We start from the raw sequence: 23,380 nt of genomic DNA on the forward strand, positions 1-23,380 counted from the left end.
TTTTTTTATTATTATTATTATTCATATTTATCTATGAAAGATACCCAATATTCCCATGTTTATACTAAATATAGTTGGGCTTCTGCATTTTTTAGACTTTTTGGATTACTTTTACCTTTTATTAATATCATCATAAACATACGCATTTTATAAAGACGGTGCTAATTGTGATTGGAATGAACTACTGCGTCCAAAAGTTTAGTCGCCACGCTGCTCACCACAACTACTCTTATGCAATTCAATACTTCCTTTACTAAAGTTCTCTATCGAAACTCAACTATTCGTGTACAAGCAGTGAGATCCATCTTGGCATTAGTTCTTGTTTCAGAGTTCTTGGTAACTCTCCGCACTTTTTCACTTTCAGTTTTCTTAGTGTTTGCCATTATTCTTTACTCTTGAAGTCATTGCTGTAGATTACCTGACCGAATTAACGCTTGCTGTGTTCTTGAATTTAATACTAAATATCGAAGATTCGCGAAACACAGAACTGCTGACAACAGCTGCGGGTGGGAAAGAGTAAAGAGATGATCTACTTACTTATATTTGAATATAACTCGAAAAGTTATGGGAAACCCATAATGAAAATAACAGGGATTGTCGTGCATAGTCTCAACTATGTATTAAAGAAAAATATAAGAAAAAACCTGAGTGTTTTTTTCCAAAAAACAGAAATCATTTTATCAAGTATATTTTATCTTAAAAAAATTGAAAAAAATATGTATGTACATATATATAAAAAGTTAAAAAAAAATCGAAGATACTTCAGGTAAAAGAAAAATATACCAAAATTTTCAGCGTTAAGTAAATCTCGAAATAATGAAATTTTTTTTTAATTTTTTCAGTTTACTTCTTACTATACTCGTACTCAAGCCTACAAATAAACCAATAAAAAAATTTACGGCAATGTCAAAATACGTGGCCTACTTGACATGGAATCGCGCAGTAGCAGTCATTGTATAGACCCAAAAGTAAAAACACTCTCAGCTGGTCATCGAAAATTGCGCACAGCTGAGATCACCTGATTCCAAATCGCTGTTTTACTATATGGGATATGGTTACATCGCATCAAAATCGTATCAAAAAGGTTAAAAACTGACGTAAAAGCTTAGATATTTCTCAATAAAAAAGCATTATTATTGCTCAGGAATATATAACAAACATTCGTTATTCTAAAATTTGTCCACTAACTTAATTTTCGAGAACTCGTTCTCAGGAGAAAAATGTCGAAAAAGAAGTACATGAACGCAAAAACCAGTAAAAAACTTAATAAATTTTATCTAAAATATATTTACTTGCATTTTCCATTATAATAACCTTTGACTCAATTCGCAAATTTTAATTCGTATTAATTATAAATTCTTACAACTAAAAATGTATCCAGTAAACACTTGCAACTTCCCCTCAATATAAAATATTATTTTGCTACTTGCACTTTCTTGTCTTTATGTCTTCAGTGCTAACACTTAAGTAAATTACGATTTACTGCACTTAGTTTTAATTCATTTTGTTTCGCTTCAATTTAGTTCATATCAGTCCATCTCATTTGATTTGAGTATTCGGGTATTCATTCCATTCCATTCTATTGCACCTTGATTTTATTAACTTAATTTCAACTCACCGTTAACAGCAAACATTTGACCTCTTTACCCGCTCCCACACAACCCAAAAACGAGAGTAAACAAATCGCTACCGAAGTGACTAATAATACGTAAACAGCACCCGAAAATAGATTCGTGCCCAACAACTCGTTCATGAAACTGCGATCGACCAGGGTCCAGAGTGTAAGCGTGAAGACAGTTGCGCCACCGATCTGAAAATCAAAGAGTGAGACCAATTTTAAATTAAGCCGAAAAGAATGGTTTTGATAAATAAAATTTTCATTTCATTAATGATGATGATATTATTGAGTTCTATGTATTTAATTTATTTATTTTTTTTTTAGTGGGTGTTTTTTAAGAGCTCGAGAACTTAAAATATTAACACCAAACATATATATTGTTGGATTGTTCCTTTTTTAATTTCTTTAGTATCTGTAGTGTGCCCAATGGGTGACTGGGTATTTGTTGAAAGCCAATCTTTCAGTAAATTTTCCACCTTGCGGACAACTTTCAGAGTATCTGTAACAGGAGCATTCTTGATTTCATTCGGTTTCATTTGAACTCGATAAAAGATTTGCAGTCATTGCTTTGTCAAGGCAATACAGTTACACAAGTTATGCTCTGTGGTTTCTTCATCCTCCAGAGTCCAGAGTATACACTCTGTCTTATCCCCAATGTGCCAGCCAGGGAGCTTAATTGGCCGCCTGATGTCCAGCTCTGCGCAATAAGTCCCTATCCCGAATATTTTACAGGTAAATTTCCCCATTGCGTTGAGTCGTGCGGCAGATCTAGCTACTAGACCTTCTGCCGCTATGTCAATCGGTGGTAAGTTGAGTATTCTTTCAAGTGCTACCGTAAAGTAGTTTTAATTGCCCCTGGCGTGCAGAGTGCACCAAGATGTTGAATACTTTCCATAAGTGTTTTGTGTGTCGTTTTTCTCAATGCAATCCACCACACTAGAGCATCATAGAGTAATATTGGCTTTCCTACAGCTGAGTGGCACCAATACATTATTGAAGAAGATAGACCCCATATAACTCCCAGCATTCCTTTACATGTATATAGTGCGACTGGCCTTTTTCTTCCTTTCCAATATATTGTGCTTCTATGGTAGTTTGCTGTCCAAGATCGCTTACCCTTCATTTAGCTTCTGCCCAGTTGATACCACGGAGCTCATCAGCAATTTCATTACCTTTCATTCTAGAGTGACCCGGAATCCAGCAAAGTTGTTGCACCAAGTTTATTTAGGTCGCACACTAGTTTCGATTCCACAGAATATAAAGCTAGTGCTTTTAACGCGTGCACCCTTGTTGCCCCTTATATGATTTAATACTCGCCCTGATTGAAATTGCTTAAATTTCAGCCTAAAGGCGCTAACTTATTTGCCCATTGATTCGAAGATTTTTCCGCACCGACTCCAATATTTATTTTTGAACCGTCTGTGAACCATTCGAGACTTCTGAGATCGCCACAATGTCCTCCCAATTCCCATTCATCGCGATCTGAGATTATGATTTCAAAACTAACTATTATCTGTTAATGAATAGATAATATTCTGATCCGGCTCCTCTGGTTTCGGTACCTGCGGTACTAAGTTTCCACAATTTGGAAGCGTTGTTCTGGCGTAAAACCATACATGATGGCTTACTAAACATTATATACATTGTATATGTATACGAGTATAATTGGCGCGTACACCCTTTTTGGGAGTTTGGCCGAGCGCCTCCTCCTATTTGTGGCGTGCGTCTTGGATGGGCCTACAGTTTCAAGCCGACTCTGAACGGCAGATATTTTTTATGAGGAGCTTTTTCATGACAGAAATACACTCCGAGGTTTGCCATTGCCTGCCGAAGGGCGACCGTTATTAGAAAAATGTTTTTCTTCATTTTGATCTTTCACTGAGATTCGAACCTACGTTCTCTCTGAATTCCGAATGGTAGTCATGCCAAACCTTACGGAACAGAAATGTGAACACATCTTGCCATTCTCAGCTATCAAACCATAGTTATCGATATCGATAGTTCTCATGCAGGTAAAAATCCGATACAAGAAATCCAACGCAAAAATGTTTTCAAATTAAGGTCACAAATGCGACGTCAAGCAGCAAGATCTTGCATTAAGTTTTTACAAAGCGACTTCACGCAAGTACGATAAATAAAGTATGATAAATGATTTTTTTCTTTTTAAATTTTCACTTACAAATATTACTAAATTCGAGATGAAAAGGCTGTACTTGACGAATTGCCCGCAGCAATCCATGCGCGAACTGAAACCCATGTCGTCGTCCTGCAAAAGAGAAAATAAGAGGAAGGTGTTATTAAAAATTAAAAAAATATAATTTAATAAATATTATTGGCTACAAAATTAATTAATAATCAATTGACGCTGCGCATAACTAATTTGCGGCCGTTAAAAAGCCAATGCCAAATAAATTTGAAGAATTCGCACAATGGAGTGATGAAAAGATGAAGGCTCACTTTGGCGTTAACTGTAGTTGGGGTCTTGCATATTTTAGTTAGCCAGATGTTGAGCCTTTTGCTTCACAAGACGAGTACTGTTATTATAAATTTAAATTTATTTTTTGCTCATTTAACCTGTCACTTCAGTCACGCTGGATTTGTCACAATTGATTGAACATTAAATTAATTGCGTTCGCCGCTATGGGCGCTTTGGGGCTCTCAAGTGTCGAAGAATGAAAAGAACAATGAAATATACTATAAAGTGAACAAAATGGAATAATTTTTTTTTTGTTTTGCCGTATACACTCGATTAATGGGAAGTATTATAAAGTTTTGTATAAATTACCAATATCCGTCAATACTGGAAACTATACCTGTCATCAAGCTGGTATATCGTAGCCATATAAGTATTTATATATGGCTTATAAGTAAACGGATTTCGGAAACTTACAGTGAATACTTGAGTTGTTTTGAGTGTCAGGTGATACCCAGGCGAGTTTCCGGATTTAAAGCACCCACCAGCACATACCGCGCAGTACTTCTTGATTTGTTAATTTTCAAACATTAGTTGGGCAATTCCCCATATCAGCGATATCCACTCAAGTCACAGTGCGGTGTTGAGTTCAATGACTGTGCAGATGCCGCTGGATATGTAAATATGTGTGTTGCTATGTAGCCGCAAACAGTTAAGAACGACTTATGAGTCATCTCGGTAGGAATTGTACGCGTAACAATAAGTCGTCCACAAGCAGAAAGCTCCGTCAGCTTAAAGGTGCCTTTTATGGCTTTAAAATTGATGTGAGAATTGGCTCAAATTACTTTTAATGGCGCACTGAGTTGTTGTTCTTTTTAATAGCCAACTGAGTTATTTAGTTTTTTCATTAAGAGTATGCATGGAATTTTTGATTTATATTTGGATACATACGAAAGCGTACACCCAGCGGCAGAAGTCTGCATGCAGTGATTAATTTTGCACTATTCACAGTAGATTAAATATTTTTCTATATTTTTTATACAAATTTACTTCATTCAAGACGTACTATGGAAATACAAAATTGTTCGAATCAAAGGTTTTATCACAACCGCAGAAAATCAAGATGTATAAAACTTTGATGCGTCCAGTTCTTACTTATGGTGCTGAAATCTGGATACTGAAAATAAATGATATAAACCAGCTATTGCGATTTAAAAGAACCATAATGAGAAAAATCTTGGCTTGAAAACGGCACGTATCGCATCCGTTACAACAACGAAATTGAAAACTTTATTGGTGGTTCAAATGTAATACGTTTTATTAAAGCGCAGCGGATAGAATGAATTGGTCACATCATAAGAATGTCCAACGAAAGAATCCGAAAAAGGGTGTTTATTTTGCGTCCAATTGGAAGAAGAAATCGAGGCCGACCAAAAAGAAGTGGCTTGATGACGTCGAAGCAGACTTAAGAGCGATGAACGTTCGTAATTGGAAAAATGAGGTAAAAGAGAGACTGCATTGGAGGAGGATTGTTAATGAAGCTATGGCCTACCACAGACTGTGAAGCTAAGAGAGAGAGAGAGATCATTCAATAACATAAGGCATATAAATTAAAATCTAAAACTTTGAAATGAATTGAAAAAAATCATATATTGGGTTAGGGAATTAGCAGCCTGGGCCATTTGCAACGTTTATGGAGGAGATGTCATAGGCACAGCTCGAAAATAGTTTGCAAAGTTCAAAAATGGCGACTTTGACGTCGGTGGCACGCCCCGCAGCAAAACGTCTTCTGAATTCGATGAAGAATGTCGCAACCCACTTTTGAAGGAGAACAGTCGCCAAACCAGTCGTGAATTGATGGAAAAAATGAGCTACGATCATAAAACGATGACCTTGATTCAATGGGAATAACCGAAAAATTGGGAGTTTGGGTGCCTCACGAGCTCAACGAAAAAAACAAAGAAACTCGACTTCAAATGGCTTCTCAGCATCTCGCCCGCCATCGAGCAGCACGCGGTCGTAAACAGCGCTTTTTGTACCGAGTCATCATGGGAGATGAGAAATGGTACCTCTACATCAATATGAAGTAAATGAAGTAGTGGGTGGCTCCAGGAGGTGCGACAAAGTCCAAAGTCATGTTGGATCTTCATCCAAAGAAGATCATGTTATGTGTTTGGTGGAACTAGGAGGGCGTGGTGCTCTGCAAAATGCATGAAAAGAATGCCGCGATCAACAAGGAGCTCTACATTGCCCAGCCACACCGTGTGAATAAGGCTATTCGAGTGAAAAGACCTGATGGACATCGTCAAACCATATTCCTTCACGCCAACGCCAAGTCCCATGTTGCACAAGTCGTCAAAGCCGCACTTCAAGAGCTCGCATGGGAACTCCTTCAGCATCCGCCGTATTCCCCGGTCCTTGCAAAAACCGATTACCATTTTTTCCGCTCTCTCTCAAACCATATGGAGGGCGTTTCGATAGCAAAGAGGTCCGTAAAAACAGGCTCAACAACTTCTTTCAGACCAGACCAGGCGATTTTTGGCGGAATGGCATCAACAAATTGGTCGAGAGGTGGGAAGAGGTTGTATACAGCAACGGCGAACCGATTAACTTGATGATATATTTATTGTTTTCTGTTTTCCGTAACAACGCGTACGAACTTATTCCCCAACCAAATAATTAAAGTATGTTTTATCAAAACTTTTAAATTTAAGAATTTAGAGTTTAAAAAAAAAATCTAAGTTATGCAGTTTATAGCTCAGTTCATTTCAGTACTTAAAATCCAACGTAGAATCACTCTTGGCAACTAAGTAGACAATTGAGTAGTTAAGTCCTCTCTCGATAAACAAAACTAACACTCTACAAGGCTCTCATCATGCCCGTTCTAACGTATGGCACAGCAGCTTAGACGATGACAACATTTGATGAGGCGTCCCTTAGATTGATTGAGAGAAAGATTCTGCGAACAATTTTTAAGCCTTTGCTCATTGTTGACGGCAAGGTTGCATGTGACGGAACAGTGGCTGTTTGAACTTTGCGGCGACATAGTGCAGCAAATAAAGATCCAGCGGCTCATTCGAATGGACACAAAAGTTCCAGCTTTTAAAGTATTCGTTACGGTACCAGCTGGTGGTAGCAAAGGAAGAGGAAAGTCGCGCCTCTGCGTTGGAAAGATCAGCTGGAGAAGGACTTGGCTTCACTTGGTGGGTCCAACCGGCGCTGGTTAACACGAGAAAGACACGACTGGGGCACTTTGTCAAACTCGGCCAAAATCGCCCCTAGGGGGAATAACCGCCCCGCCTCGTTTTACGTTCTAGACCAAACGATATTTTGTGTAATCATAAAAAGATGTGGGCTTAAAAAAGTTTAGTTAAACTCTTAAAACTACAAGAAATATTTAATAAGAACTAAATACTAATTACAAAAACAATTTTAAAATACATATTTATGAATAGAATCCAGTACTTTTTATGAGTGTGGCACTGTTGATGACACTCGCCACGGTGAAGCGATGCATTGCAAACTCGCATATGAAGCAAGTCAACTTTCTATTTTTATGTGCCTGACAAACTATGCAGTTTCGTTGGGCATATAGCGTTTTGCCTTTATTTTCTATCCGAATTAATTTGTGTTTTTGGTTTAGCGAAAGACGACCAGGCGGATAAATTTTATATCGTGGAGTCCGTGGTGCCCAGTTCGATGTACCAGGTTGTTTCTCTTCAATGTCCATCAATGCCCCACCTTCGGTTTTCTTGTCAGTTATAAGACAGTCGAGATAAATCGTAGTACTACAACTCCCGTCTTTAATGTGTTAAGCGGTTTTCGCGCCAACCAAGAGGAAGAGAGTATTTTCTATGTTAAGTGCCTGTTCAAGTGAATACCCAGGCTCACAACATTGCTTTCTTGCTTATTCAAGATAAGAACTGAAATTTTCAAAACCATTTCTTGCTAGGCAAAACCTTAGAGCCTGACTACCTATAACTTTTCATGTGTAAATCGTTGGAGTTTAAAGCGGAATATAAGAAACATGAAATTTTACAATGAAACTTTACTGCTTTGCGTGTTGTTGATTGTCGCTGCATGATCTCGACACAAAGAAACTTCTTAATTCTAAAAAAGCATTAAAAACTCCAGATTATTAGATTATACCTAATAGAGAATATAACAAGAATATAGACTATGGGAGTATACCGCCGAAGCCGCTCATTTATTTGGTGACAACGCATTTTCGTTATATTTTCTAGTACTGAGAAACGCAACAATGCACATCTGCTCCAAGAAGTTTTGATATTTCGTAAATTTGTTGTTCGAATATAACTCAGAACTATTTCGCCTTAAAAAAACAAAAAACTTAGCCGCGCTCAAATGATTCATTCAAAAATACTAAGAAGCGCTTAATTAGCAATAACTTAATGACTGTTGAAAACAGCGCAACAAGCGAAAATTGGAAACTAAATAGCAAGAACAAAAAACGAAATGTACAAAAAACAAATAACAAACAACTAAAAATAACAACGAAAACAAGCAAATACAGCATCTCAACAATGACATCCAGCCAACCAATTTTGAAAAGTAGAAAAGCGTTAATCATAAAAGAGCATATTGTTTGTATGTGTGTATACGTGTGTGTACGTGTGTTTGTACATTCCAATATGTAGCAAAAATTATAAATATTTTTGAGAACTTAATACGATGATTGGTGGCTAAAACTTTTTTTGCGCACCTGAATTATGGCGACGGACAATTATGCTAATTGTCAGGCGTCTATATGTAGGAGCGTATGCGTATGCATGTATGTACAAGGTGGCGCAAAGTTAATCATCCGATTTTATTTTTGAATAAATTTTTCACTATATAAAAACAAACTTTGAGTCATGGAAATCTTTATTTTGACCTTTACGCGCCCCATTGCTTACATATTGTACATACAAGGTGGCGCAAAATTAATCATTCAATTCTGTTTTTGAATAAATTGTTTGCTATATAAAAAAAAATTTCAGTCATGGAAATCTTTATTTTGACCTTTATGCACTTCATTGCTTACATAAATACATACAAGATGGCGCAAAATTAATCATCTTATTTTTGTTTTTAATTGACTTTTTTACTAAATGAAAAAGAGATTTGGAGAGATAGATATTTTATTTCGTCCTTGTCTGTTTGCATACTGCGGCTGTTTAGTTCACAAGTGTCAAATATGTGTGGCTTGAGACGCCATGTGCAAAAATTATAAATCTTCCGATAGGGTGATTAATTTTGCGCCTTCTTTTATATACATAAAAAATCTTTCAAAGGATTCTCTTTTTTTTAAACAAATGTAAAAGTTTAGATTCTTTCAGGTTTCACTATTTTTCAGAACGCCGAGATATGCATCGATGTTGCAAGTTGTTCAGCAACACTTTGCGCTAAAGCAGCAATATTCTCAACAGAACGACCAGTTATTGGTCTAACAGTCCTTTTTCTAGCCTCCGCAGAGTCAGATTATTGAAATATTTTCATCAATCTTTGGTTTGTCGACTCATTCGGATGATTGTTTACAGTAGTTCAGTAATTTCGATCCGAATGTTGGATCACTGGAATCGTTGTTGGATTATTTTTTTTTTTTTTTTTTTGTACCCTTTATATTGTTTCTATTTCAACTTAAAATATTTACAATTTTTCTTTCTTTTTGGGTTTCAACAGTATTTAGAAGCCAATACCACTATATACATTTATCTAAGAAAAAATTAACTCGTTATTTAATTAATTTAATTATTTAATGAATAAATATATTCATAAAATTGTGACACCATTTACATCTGCAGGACAGTTGGTCGTTTGCGCTTAAGTCTCCTCGTCTGGGTTTCCTCTTTTAATGGAAGTTGCAGAATTTCCCTGTTAGAATGTTCTAATAGTCGGTTTGTGTGTCTTAAGCTGTTGTTGCGTATTTCTTCATGGACTGTTTTTACTTTAAGTTCTTGATGGATATTATCATTTAGTATATACCACTCTGCTTTTGATATTATACGGAGTATCTTATTTTGCGTTTGTTGTATAATTTTTATATTTGTTCTGCTCGCAGTTCCCCAAAGCTCTGAGCCATATTTCCATATTGGTGTTATAATTACTTTGTATATTAGTATCTTATTTTCTAGTGAGAGCGTTGAATTCTTTCCCAAAAGCCAATGAAGTTGTTTAAACCTAGTCTTGATTTCGCGTCGTTTTTGTCCAATGTGTAACTTCCAGTTAAGTTTATTGTCTATAATCATACCCAAGTATTTTGCCCTTGTGTCGTGGTGGATTTGATTATTCTTTATGAATATTGGATTGTATTGTTTTTTTCTCTTGTTAGTGTATGTGACGTGGGCGGTTTTATCTTCGTTTATTTTGATTCCCCATTTCTCGAACCATTGAGTGGTGTTGTCAAGTAATTCCTGAAGTTTATAAGCAGCCGTTCTTGGATCTTTGTCTGATGCTAACAAGACAGTGTCGTCTGCAAATGTTGCTATTAGAGAATTCTTAGTTGCCGGTGTAGGGATATCAGCTGTGTAAAGAAGGTAAAGAAGCGGCCCAAGGACACTACCTTGCAGTACACCTGCTTCCATTGTTAGTATATCAGAATACTTATCTTCGAATTTTACATAAAATTGTCTTCCAGTTATATAACTTTTCATTAGTTCGTAGTAGTCTGTTGGTAAATAAGTCAAGAGTTTTTGTAGAAGTCCTGCGTGCCAAACTGTGTCAAAAGCTTTGGCCACGTCGAGATATACTGCTTCACACGTTCGTTTTTTATCGATGTCTTCAAAAATTTCGTTTGTAACTCTGTGAACTTTTTGGATGGTAGAATGTTTTTGCCTGAATCCGAATTGGTGGCAAGGTATTATTTTGTCCTTTTGTATAATGGGATCGATTCTGTGAAAAAGTAACTTTTCAAAAATTTTTGATAATACTGGTAGGAGGCTTATAGATCTGTACGAAGTTACTTGCGTAGGATCTTTGCATGGTTTTGGTATTGCGATAATTTGAGCAATTTTCCATACTTTTGGTAAATATTTCAAGTTCAAGATTTGATTGAACAAGTTCCTTATATAGATAAGCCCCTTCTCTGGGAGTTCTCTTATAATTTTTCCAGTTATTAGGTCGTATCCTGGCGACTTCTTAGGATCAGTTCTCTTACATATCCATTGTTTTATTTCTTCTAATGTAACATTTTTTGGTTTGCATGGATCTTTTTTTGCGTGGGTCGGGAAAAGATTTACATTAGGCGTATTGTTCGTAAAAGTACTTTTGAAGTGTTTTGCGAGAACTTCAGCTTTGTCAAGATTTGTTCTAGTCCAGCTGCCATCAAGTTTTCTGATAGGTGGTTTGTATAAAATTTTATTTTCGATTTTGTTTGTAGCTTTCCATAGTGAATAGTTTGTCGTTATACCGGGTCCAAGTTTTTCGATGCGTCTCTTAAGTTTCATATTTTTATGGTCGAATAGCATTTGTTTGATTTCCTTTGTAGCAGCGTTTAGCTTGCTTTTGTCAAGTGGCAGCCTTATTATTTGCCAGCGTTTACGTAAGCGGTTTTTGCTTTGGATTTTTTCTTCTTTATAATACACAGACTTTGCTTAAAAAAAAACCGAGTTTGGTATGTTCTCTCCAGAGGAGTTTGGAGTCAAGAGTCATTCCAAGGTATCTTGCTTTGGTGTCTATCGGGATTTGTGAATTGTTTATTGTCATATTCTTATGTCCTACTTTCTTGTCAGAGTAAACTACATTAATTCATTTGCCACTTTGGATTTGTATACCCCACGCATTAAACCATGTTAGTGTTTTGTTCAAAATCTGTTGTAACTTGTTTGTTGCTGCTTCTAAGGTTTTATGAGTTGCCAATAGGACGGTGTCATCTGCAAAAGTTGCAGGCAAGGGAATATCAGCTGTGTACAGCACCTATAGTACAGGCCATAGTACACTGCCCAGAGGTACACCGACTTCCATGAGTTGAATATTAGAGTATTAGTTTCCATATTTCACATGAAAGTATCTGTTTGCGATGGTCCGGTCTAGAGCGCTGTAGAACTGCAAAGTGTTTTGTGACAAGTCCGAACAGAAAACTGTCAAACTCTCTCTACTAAAACTTGGAAGGAAAGACGTTCGATTGATGGTCGGTATCATTAGAGGACACAACCATATGACCACCATTGGAATCATTGAGGACCCAATGTGCCTGTCGTGCTTGGAGGAGGCGGATAGCACTGAGCACTTTCTCTGTGATAGTCCTGCCTTTGCTAGAGCACGGCTACGAGTTTTGGGTTCCAATGTCGTGAGAATGAGTAATATTCCTTCTCTAAAACTGGAGGATATTTACAGATTTGCCAAAGAATCTGGAAAATTCTCACAGGACTAACTATCTGTATCTCTGTCTCTATTCTTTCCTATTTCTTTCTCTGATACTTTTCTCTTCCCTCCTTGACTATCTAGCCCCTTTCCAGAGTTTTAAGTACAAGGCTAAAATCCTGAGTGTTTTAAGAGTCACCAAATCTCCTGGTGCTCCTTGGCTCAACCTTTTCAAATTTCAATTTCAATCTGTTTGCTAAATAGATTTTCATTATCAAATGGTAGTCAAGTGGAAGATACTGTTTAAGTTTAAATATAAACCCTTGTGCCACACGCTGTCGAAAGCTTTCGCTACATCAAGATACACAACAACGCATGTATTTCTTTTATTAATTTCAGACAATCTTTTATTTGTTACTCTATGTACCTGTTCTATTGTTGAATGTTTTCTACGAAATCCGAATTGGTGTGAAGGAAATAAGTTTCGCGCCTGTAGTATGGGGTCAAGGCGGTCAAGTATTTATAAGCTTAACAAAAAGTTTGGATAATGATGGTAATCAGCTAATTGGTCTGTATGAAGAAGCTTCGGAGGCGACTTTATTAGGTTTGGGTATTGCAATAATTTCGGCTACTTTCCCAGGCAGTGGAAAATACTTCATAATATTTCTTAAGTAGATAATGGCTTTGTCAGCTAACTCTTTTAGAATCCCTCCTGTGATTCCGTCATATACTGGAGATTTATTTACGTCAATTTTTGTCTCAATTGCTATTCGTATTTCTTACGAAGTTATTTGCTTAATTGGTGCATTTACGTTATTTGTGAGGTGGGCATGAAATTCAGAATTGTCAATGTCTTGGTTGTTATGTTGATTTGTAAATGTTTTTTTAAAATGATCTGCGAGTATATTTGCTTTTTCTTTTGGAGTGTTCGCCCAAGAATTTGTCCTTGTCCTTAGGGGCGGTTGGTGCATAACTACATTGCCGATTTTTTTGCATGCCATCCATAGTGAATAGTTTGTAGCTCTAGTAGCTTCAGTGATGCGATTTTTTTTTGTCAAATTTCTCGTCCTTATCCACTTTTAATATATCTTTAATTTCTTTTGTTGCTCTATTCAGGCTTTTTTAATATCTTGTTGCCTTAGTTTTCGTTGTTCTCTGATTTTCTCCCAAGATTTTTTAGGATAATTTGTGTTTGTTGTTACTCATTTTGATTATTGGTGTGGAGGTTGTTGTTGCATACATTATTGCGCTTTATTTTAATGCGCATAAATTGCCAGCTGCTAATAACCACAAATTTGCGATAATTTTGTGGTTAGTTCAAGAACTACTGGCTGATAGAAAAAATTCCATTTACAAAGGGAATTTGCTGGGGTGTTGTTGGCAAAAAAAAAAAAACAAAAAATTATATATATATTGTAAAATATTAATTTATTTATAATATTAAATATTATATATATTGTAAAAATAAATATAAAAAACGTCTATTTGGAAAACAATTAAACAAATTTTTAGCACCTGCTGTTTTCAAGATTTATAACTCGTTTTTTTTTGTAGCTACGCTACGCGGCATTGAAAATCAGGTGATGTACTTAAAAAGCGTTACTCGAAAAAATTTAAGTATCAACCACAATTTCCAGTACTTCACACAATTCAATCAATTTTTGTGTACGCCGCCAATTTATTTTCTCAATTTTTTTTTTTTTTTGTGTTTTGAGTTTCATTGAATGAATGAGAATTATTGTTGGTCGTGCGGTAGTGAAATAATGAAAAAAAAAATCGCAAACAAGTTAAGTACACACTGAGTAATGCCACTAAGTTGTGCTTGAAAATTAAATTAAAAAATATTAAAAAGAAATAGAAAGCGTGCTAAAAAACAAAAACAATACAAAAACGCTGGGAATCGTGCTAAACCACGACAGGTTGCCTCTTTTGTGGTTGACTGCGCTTCGTTTGTTTAACTAACAAATCTTCAACGAATGCCAACCCTGCTGCTGCTGCCGCTGCCGCTGCTGCTGCTGAACTAAGTAAATATAGCAGCCGCACAATGAAATGCCTCACTCTGGACCTCTTCCATCGCTTCAAACGGTTGAGTGATTGTACAACGATTTAATTGTTATTTCATTGCTTTTGACTTTTATATGATGATAAAGAAAATTTATTACTTTTAAGTGGCCTGAGTGATGTTTATTCGTAGCAGACGTCTTATAGTTTTAAATATTTAGTTTCTTTGTATCAATCACAGCTAAATCTGGGTGCAAAAGGTTTACGCCAAAATTGGTAGTAAAAATTTTTTTAAGCCAACTTTAAACACAAAGTGACTATCATTATTTTTATTATAAGCTTTTTGCAAACTTTTTATATACCCGCAGATTTTTTATGTTTTCTTTGAAATTTCACAGTTCCTCATATAAGACTTAGTTATTCATATAATTTTTGTATTTTTGTTTTCTATTTGTAAACTAACTTTTCAAAGTTCTTCGCTCTTGGCGATCAATCACTCTGAACCTACTTCTGAAAATTCCTCGCTCGTGCGATAAATTATACGTAAAATGGCTGTATGCCTGCTACCTTCTCAATCATTGCTTAGCACCAGTCTGCATTCACTTGACCCAGAAATTAAAAACCTACTAATTATAAATGGGAAAACTAATTTCTTTGATTGGGATTAACTAATTACAAAATATTTGCATTCACTTTAGAAATGCTGGAGGCTCTTAAGTAATTGGTTGGAAAAGATTACATTCTCTTGCCGTTTTTTTTCTGAAGCCTCATATAGAGTCTTGTATAAAGCTTTAAATTGTTTGCCAAAAGTATATTGGGTTGGCAACTAAGTAATCGCGGATTCCACTCATAGATAACTTCATTTAAATTTTTACGTTTGCAGACGTAGTACAAATGTAAAACTCATTTTGTTATTTAATAGTTGGCAATTCAGCTGCCAATCAGTAAAAAAAAGTTTTTGATCGGTTGCGTAGTTTTCGTTTGGCGTTCGTTGAAAAATGAAAAATCAAAAGGAACATTTATTATTTCCGCAAAGGAAAAACCTCATCGTAAGCTCATAAAAAGTTATGTGGTGTTTATGGTGATGAAGCCTTAAAAGAAGGGCAGTGTCAATATTGATTGGCCAAATTTCGTTCTGGTGATTTTTCACTCGAAAAATGAAAAACGTTCTGGTCGTCCAGTTGAAGTTGATGACGCCCTAATCAAAGCAATAATCGATTCGAATCGTCCCAGTACAACACGTGAGAGAAGCCTCATATATCACATACATGCATTGAAAATCCCTTAAAACAACTTGACTATGTTCAAAAACTCAATACATGGGTTCCAACGACTGATAACTGGCGATGAAAAATGGGTTGTTTACCAGATCGTGGAGCACGCCAGGTGAACCAACGCAAAAAACATCAAAAGCTGATATTCATCAAAAGAAGGTTTTGTTATCAGTTTGGTGGGATTACAAAGAAATTGTCTACTTTGAACTCTTACCACCCAACCAAACGATCAGTTCTGATGTCTACATTGAACAACTAACGAAATTAAACAGTGCAGTTGAGAAAAAACGGCCCGAAGTGACAAATCGAAAAAGTATTGTATTCCATCATGACAATGCAAGGCCACACACATCTTCGACCGCTCGGCAAAAATTATTGGAATTTGGTTGGGATGTTTTGCCACATTCACCATATAGTCCTGACCTTGAACCATCTGATTACTTTTTGTTTCGATCTTTACAAACTCTGTGAATGGCAAAAATTTCAATGATGTCAAATAGTAACTGATTCAGTTATTTGCTATTAAAAACCAGAAGTTTTATGAACGTGGGTTAGGTCATTGATCAAAGTTATTTAGTTCCATGAAACAATTGTCTTTGATTTTCTAAAAAACTCCGCAATTACTTAGTTGTCAACCCAACATCTTCGTATAGATGATTAAGTCAATGATATACAAAGCACTAAAAAAGCTAAAAATAAACACATTAGGGCAGCTCACAATTAAGTGCAATTGAGCTGGCATCGTAATTTCAGAGGGAAGCAAGCAGTTGCAGGGAAAAGAGGAAACTGGAAATTTTCGCAATTTTCAGCCTCGTCCTAATATTAAATTCTTTGTTAAAAAAAAAGGAAATATATCGAAACCATTTTTTGAAAAAAAATGTGAAAACGAACCCGGCTCGGCTGGGGCAAGTAATAGTAATGGCCAAAGGAAATATAAAAAAAATAAATGATTTGCGCGCAACTTCTGTTAGGTGTTTGGTTGAGCTGGTGCTCCTATTTGTGGCGTGCGTCTTAATGTTGTTCCGCAAATGGAAGGATCTACAGTTTTAAGTCGACTCCGAGGAGCAAATGGTTTTTTATGAGCAGCTTTTTCATGGCAGAAATACCCTATGATCAGAAAATACCGGGAATGTTTAAATAAAACAAAACTGGGTAAAATTTTACGCAAATTTATTATATCACCTTCAAAATATGACCCGTCTGAAGCAACACACAGCTGCCTACGTTTAGCCCAGTCCTCCATACACTCCTGGTAAGCCGACGTAGGGATTGTCTTCAGCTCCTACGTCGCAATCTCTTTGATCTTCTCTATCGACCGAAACGCTTCTCATACCCAAAACATCAACCACAATGTGTTGTGCCGTTCCATATGAAATGCCAAGTTCACTAGAAATCTCTTTTTAGCAGGTATGACGATTTTCAAGCACGATTTCTTTCACTTTCTTCACGTTTTCGTCGGTGTTCGACATCGATGGGCGTCCGGAACGAGGCAGATCTTCTACTACTGTAGGACCACTTTAAAACACTTTATACCACTCGTATGCTCCTGTTCTTGATAGAGCAGATTCGCCAAAAGCTTTTTGCAACATTTTCAGTGCATCGGAACTCGAAATTTCGTTCGCAACACAAAATTTCAAACAAACTCTTTGTTCAGCAAAATTATCCATGGTAAAATGCGACAAATTGAAAACAGTTGACTGATGTAAACAAACGCCAGGCAGACACTAATGATCCGATAGCACTGAAATGTGACAGATGTATGTCTTACAATCCTACCAACATAAGAAAAAAATATGGGCCGGTTCCCACTTGCGCGGTTCGTTTACATTAAACATTCCCGGTACTTTTTGATCATAGGCTGCACTCAGGGATTTGTCATTGCTGACCGCTATTAGAAAACACGTTTCCTATCATTTTGCTGTTTCTTGAACGCATACTTGAACGCACTCCCGAATGGTAGTCACGCACCAAGTCATTCGGCTACGTTGGCCGGAGTGAAATATGCTTGGTTTAATTGGTGATTCCAACTAGAGCTTCCGCACCATTTTGTTGTCACATCCTTAACCACCACCTTTTTAATGGTTATTTACTACATTACTTTAACCAGTCTATCCGGTTCAGGAGCATTATTAGGTTGTTGACATCTAAGCCAGATTGTTAGGGTTAATTTGTTAACTTCTTTATGAAGCGACTACCACCAGCTGCGCATCAACATAACTTCCGCAAGATGCGCATTACCACAGCAATCCATAACGGCATAAACACGCAAATAAACCGAAGACTTCAATAAAATCGCCCCTTCGAAAGATGAGTCCTAGTAGTGTTGGGCCAGTACATGCATTTCGTCACAGTTAGCCACGCAACGCCACTCGTTAACAATGGAAAATTCACTCTCACACAATGATTGAAGGAGTAGTCAGCAAGTAGTTCTGCACTCGTCGATATGATATTTCAAGATCCACACTTTTAAACAGAGCAGCATAAAGCAAGGTTCAACGCAAGGTAATGCCCATTTTTCCCTCCCCCTCTTTCTATATCTCCAAGCTTCCTCAACCACCAGAGGGAGTTTTCTTAATCTCATACGCTGACGATTATTCGATAGGAAAGTAAACGGTCAAGCCTTTCACTTACAATCTTCACTGCTAGGAACTTTTCCACACTAAATCCACGCGATCTTATTTACGAACTGGACAAAGGTGGTCAAACTCTCAGCGGAAGTCGATAATACACCAATTCCAATTGCAAACCATTCAATCTTCCTGGCTGTGCCTTTGGATAGTTTACTCTGCTTCTCAGTGCTTACATCAGCGATTTCCACTAAGATCCAGAACCGCAACAAGGTCCTCCAGTCCTCCCAAAGAAACGTTGCTGGCGGCATTGAAGTTAATCGGCGGGTTCCCTATGGTCACTAGCGATACACAGTGTATGAAGCTCCAGACATGCCAAAATACTACACTTAGCACAGCGACAGGGTGCCTCCTGATGTCGCCTAATCAACACGCGAGGTAGTTATACTCCCTCTTAACCAGTGTAACACCATGAAAAGTGATTACCGAAGGAACCAACCCAGTAGGCACTTGCTGGCGGCTGAGCCACCTCTTAGGCACATCAGAAAGCACAACAATCTCTGATATACTTTACAGTGGCATACAGATCAGTTATTAACAATCCTCACTAAGAGTTTCTCACTAATTTTATGAACACAGATCGCAGACAAAGAGCTTCAGCTATCTCGTTATTCAGGTTAGTCTCATTATTCTATTGGTAGTAAGTTAAACTCCTACTTATCCAGAATTGACGCAGACATATTCAACATGTAGGTTAATGGGAGCCTACGAGGTACGACACAGCTACATCTTTACCTACTCACTTGAACCCACTCATCTTCCTTTTCCCCTAGTCATACCCTGTCGCTGCAACAGGTTTCCTGTGCCGGCCTTTCGATGGGGCAGACGACGTTGATGACCGACTACACTGTGCAAGGCTTGAAAACTACTATAAAAATAGAATAAGAAAATGTAAAAAGTCGAAAATTTAGTACTGCCTCATCGAGGAACTAAATTGTGGCAGATACCAGAATAACTACAGATGAAAAAAGACCGAATTAGGGCATTTTGATACGGAAAACAGTAATGGGCATTGGGTAACGCGAATAATCACACCACTCGAGCAGCAACGACCAATGGGCTCATATTTCTAGAGTTCATATTTCCTTTCTCGGGATGTTTAAAAGCCACACTACAATTCGGACCTGACTCCCAGGTTTTCGGATGAAAGTGAGATGAAGGCGAGCACACAAAATCATTTTGAAAATAAATTAAAATATTTGTTCAGTGGCATCGCAAGTACTCGACGTACGTAAGGCCACACAAAATCGATGGACTATAAAGCGACGCACTCGAAACTTACAAAAAAATTCTGATTGAATAGTGTAAAATGTTGATGAAAACTTGTTGAATGGACGATGGAAAACCATAAGCGTGCACGGCGAGCTTAATCGAGCCACAATCACGATTTTTTAATGGCCATTATTCTTCATGAAAATGGACGAGCAATTTATTGATGCGCAACTAAGTTCTCGCTGTTTTCTTGATGAAAATACAACTTTATTCTGAAAAAATGGTCACATGTGAATCATTGAAAGTATTGCCCATCGCTGCCTACTACTTTTTCCCATATTCTGGTAGATGTTGTATACCGTCGCCGTAAAACTGTTCATCTTTTGAGCCTGTCCACGGATCAAGCCATTTTTGAAGTCTTCATACGAATTGAACTGCTGGTCAGCTAGACCATGTGCCATCGATCGGAACAGGTGATAATCGGACGGCGCAATATCTGGAGAATATGGCGGGTAGGGTAGGAGTCCGAGCGTTGTCATGCTGCAGAATCTCTTTTTCATGCCTCTCCGCGTATTGCGTCCACTTCTCGCGCAGTGCTCGACTCAATCGCATCAATTGAAGTCGATGCCGATCCCCAGTGATGGTTTCGCTTGGTTTTAACAGTCCATAATAAATAACACCAACTTGGTCCCACCAAATACATAGCACAACCTTCGCAGCGTGAATATTCGGCCGAGACGACATCGTAGAAGCATAACCGGGCAGTCCCCATGACTTTCTTTTCTTTAAATTGCTGCAATGATTACATTTTTCATCACCCGTCAAGATGCGATGAAAAACCCCCTTCCTTTTTTGCCGCTGGAGCAGTTGTTCTTAGGCGAAAAAACGACGTTCAACATCCCTTGTTTTTAACTCATAAGGAACGCAAGTCCCCTGATTCTGAATCATTCCCAAATCGTGCAATCGCTTGGAAATGCATTGGAGGGTAACTCCTAATGCTGAAGCAAGCACTTCTTGTGGAGCAATGCCTCCAATTCAGCGTCTACGAAGGTTTTTGGCTTTCCTTCACGCAGACGGTCGTCAATATTAAAATCACCGTCTTTGAAGCGACGGAACCAATCTCGGCACGTTGTTCCACTGAAAGCAGCATGTTCATAAACTTTTTGTAGCTCTCGATGCGCTTCAGCCTCCAACGCAATGGAAAATGGCAGCAAAACCCATAACGCAAATGGCAAATCTTTTTCACAAAGTATTCATAATAAATCCCCTTGTACTGAAATAAATGATTGTCGAAATGAACAATAAAAAAATGATTTTTTTGTTTCTGCACAGAAGGAGCTGCTTCAATCTTAATTGGTCAGCACTGTATCGTGGGTGGTTCACTGGAGACAATTTATTTGTTGGCGTGCGTAATTTTTTGCAGAGTTGTAGGTTTCGATTATGAGCCGCATTTTCAAATTAAATTTTACCAGAACTAAATTAATTTGTAATTGAATCGGTAGGGGGCAGTAAAGTAGCAGATTTCTGCGCTATTCGTTTGGTCTCCAAATTCTCAAATTTTGTGTTAATTACTCTAAACTGTCACTTTTTCCCTAGAGGTTTTTGACATTCCACGCACCAAAAAGCAACAACAAAACACATTGTTCTTCTTGTTTTTGCGCTGCTGCTACTATTCGCCTGTTCGCTGCGCCTTGGTTGCGACTTAAATTTTTTATCAGTTGTATGAACGAATTTTTTATGCCGTACTTTTTAAGTAAGTTTTTCACCATTATTCAGGATGTGCTAACATACACATATAAGTAAAATATTAGTACTAAAAGTGCTAAAAAGCAAATATACAAAGCGAATGGGTCTGGTGGTGAACGAGGACAAAACGAAGTACCTCCTGTCTTCAAACAAACAGTCGGCGCACTCGCGTATCGGCACCCACGTCACTGTTGACAGTTATAATTTTGAGGTTGTAAAAGACTTCGTCTATTTAGGAACCAGCATTAACACCGATAACAATGTCAGCCTTGAAATCCAACGTAGAATCTCTCTTGCCAACAAGTGCTACTTTGGACTAAGTAGGCAACTGAGCAGTAAAGTCCTCTCTCGACGAACAAAACTAACACTCTACAAGACTCTCATCATGCCCGTCCTAACGTATGGCGCAGAAGCTTGGACGATGACAACATCCGATGAAGCGACGCTTGGAGTGTTCGAGAGAAAGATTCTGCGTAAGATTTTTGGACCTTTGCACGTTGGCAACAGCGAATATCGCAGACGATGGAACGATGAGCTGTATGAGCTTTACGACGACATAGACATAGCGCAGCGAATAAAGATCCAGCGGCTACGTTGGCTGGATCATGTCGTCCGAATGGATACAAACGCTCCGGCTTTGAAAGTATTCGATGCGGTACCAGCTGGTGGTAGCAGAGGAAGAGGGCGGCCTCCTCTGCGTTGGAAAGATCAGGTGGAGAAGGACTTGGCTTCACTTGGTGTGTCCAACTGGCGCCGGTTAGCACGAGAAAGAAACGACTGGCGCGCTTTGTTAAACTCGGCCAAAATCGCGTAAGCGGTTATAGCGCCAATTAAGAAGAAGAAGACAACTTTTTTCTTTCATTTTTCCATATCTTTGGCTGAATCAATGCGCAAACTTGCACTCGGAATTGAAATAAAGAATTTGATGTCATGTTCACTCGCTTAGATTTTAATAAAATAACTCATATATTTTTCAAATTTACGCATGTAAATGGTATACCTATGACTTAGTTTCCTTAATTTGTATTTTTTTGAAAAATATATCACAATTTACACACCACAACGCGGATTCCCCGACACTGCACTGCTGTAAAATTCAAAACAGATTGTTTGACTTTTGCTTTTCATTTTCTGTTTTTCAGCTGTCAGTCTTCAGAGCACGCACACACCAGCCATAACACACTTACACACATGCACACATCGTGTATACATACACACGCATATGTATGCCGCGCTTGTTTTACCCACAAATAAACTCGCACACGAAGATCGCCAGCGTCGTGCGATTATGCAGCCAAGTCATGCTCCACAAGTACATTTAACCATGACCCACTTTACGAACATTAAATAAATGTTAGTCTACAACTTATAATGTTTGTTGCTTACTAACTACTCACATACATACATACGTACGTACATATGTACGTGTGCTTATGCAGGCACACATTCACATCTCTATTTCTGTTTGTTAGCCAAGTTGATATGAGAGACGTGCAACGACGCTGCAGCAGCGAGATTAGACGATGAAAATTGGCGTTGCGCATGCGCATTGTTTACGCTGCTTACTGCTACTCTTTTGGCTTTCAAACGTACACGCATACACGCGCATTTGTCTGGCGCACTTCATGCGCACATGCGCGCGCACAGTGCCAGAGGTGGACAAGGAAAATGCTAAAAAAAAATTAAATAAAATGTAATTTGTTGCTTTTAATTGTTTGTCCAAAAACCGTAACAAAATTGTGCTGTAGTCAAGCAAATTGCTACATGATCTTCATCCTCCTGCGGCTTTAAGCCTACGAATTTAGTAATTCATAAATTCAATCGAAAAAATCGCTCGCTTTTTTCACTCACTTCGCATGGCCGAGGCAGGCAGTGAACTTGTTGAAATGCGCTCGACGCATGCGTAATAATTTATGTGTCATTAGCGCGCTACTATGTGACTACAATACGCCTCTCACGCCATACCAAAATTCAACAATGCGAATGACCGTCAAGCCGGCAAAACGAAATTGAAAGTTCATTTTTTTTTTGGTGTGCACAAAAGACAAGTGGAAAGGCAGAGGGAAATAGAAATAAATGTAAGAAAACCCACGCATACTTGAACACATAATTATGTTGTATAGTGTGAACATTTGCTTAAGAAATTTTACAAGTAAAAACAAAAATTTTGCGCTTACGGGTTAAACTT

At 37.7% G+C, this 23,380-nt stretch overlaps 1 protein-coding gene across 3 annotated transcripts in view; it reads right to left on the minus strand.

Annotated features, from left to right (window-relative positions):
• The window catches only part of LOC128860198 (CD151 antigen), a 67,948-nt gene that overhangs the window by 3,159 nt on the left and 41,409 nt on the right, over nt 1–23,380 (minus strand). For all 3 annotated transcript variants that reach the window (XM_054097516.1, XM_054097515.1, XM_054097517.1), the window contains 2 exons: nt 3,798–3,884; nt 1,619–1,810 (listed from right to left, as the gene is read on the minus strand). In XM_054097516.1, the coding sequence (XP_053953491.1) occupies nt 1,619–1,810; nt 3,798–3,875 (270 nt within the window). In that variant the 5' untranslated portion in view covers nt 3,876–3,884. The remainder of the gene's footprint in view (nt 1–1,618; nt 1,811–3,797; nt 3,885–23,380) is intronic.

This window comes from Anastrepha ludens, chromosome 4, assembly GCF_028408465.1.
Source record: "Anastrepha ludens isolate Willacy chromosome 4, idAnaLude1.1, whole genome shotgun sequence".
Lineage (NCBI taxonomy): Eukaryota > Metazoa > Arthropoda > Insecta > Diptera > Tephritidae > Anastrepha > Anastrepha ludens.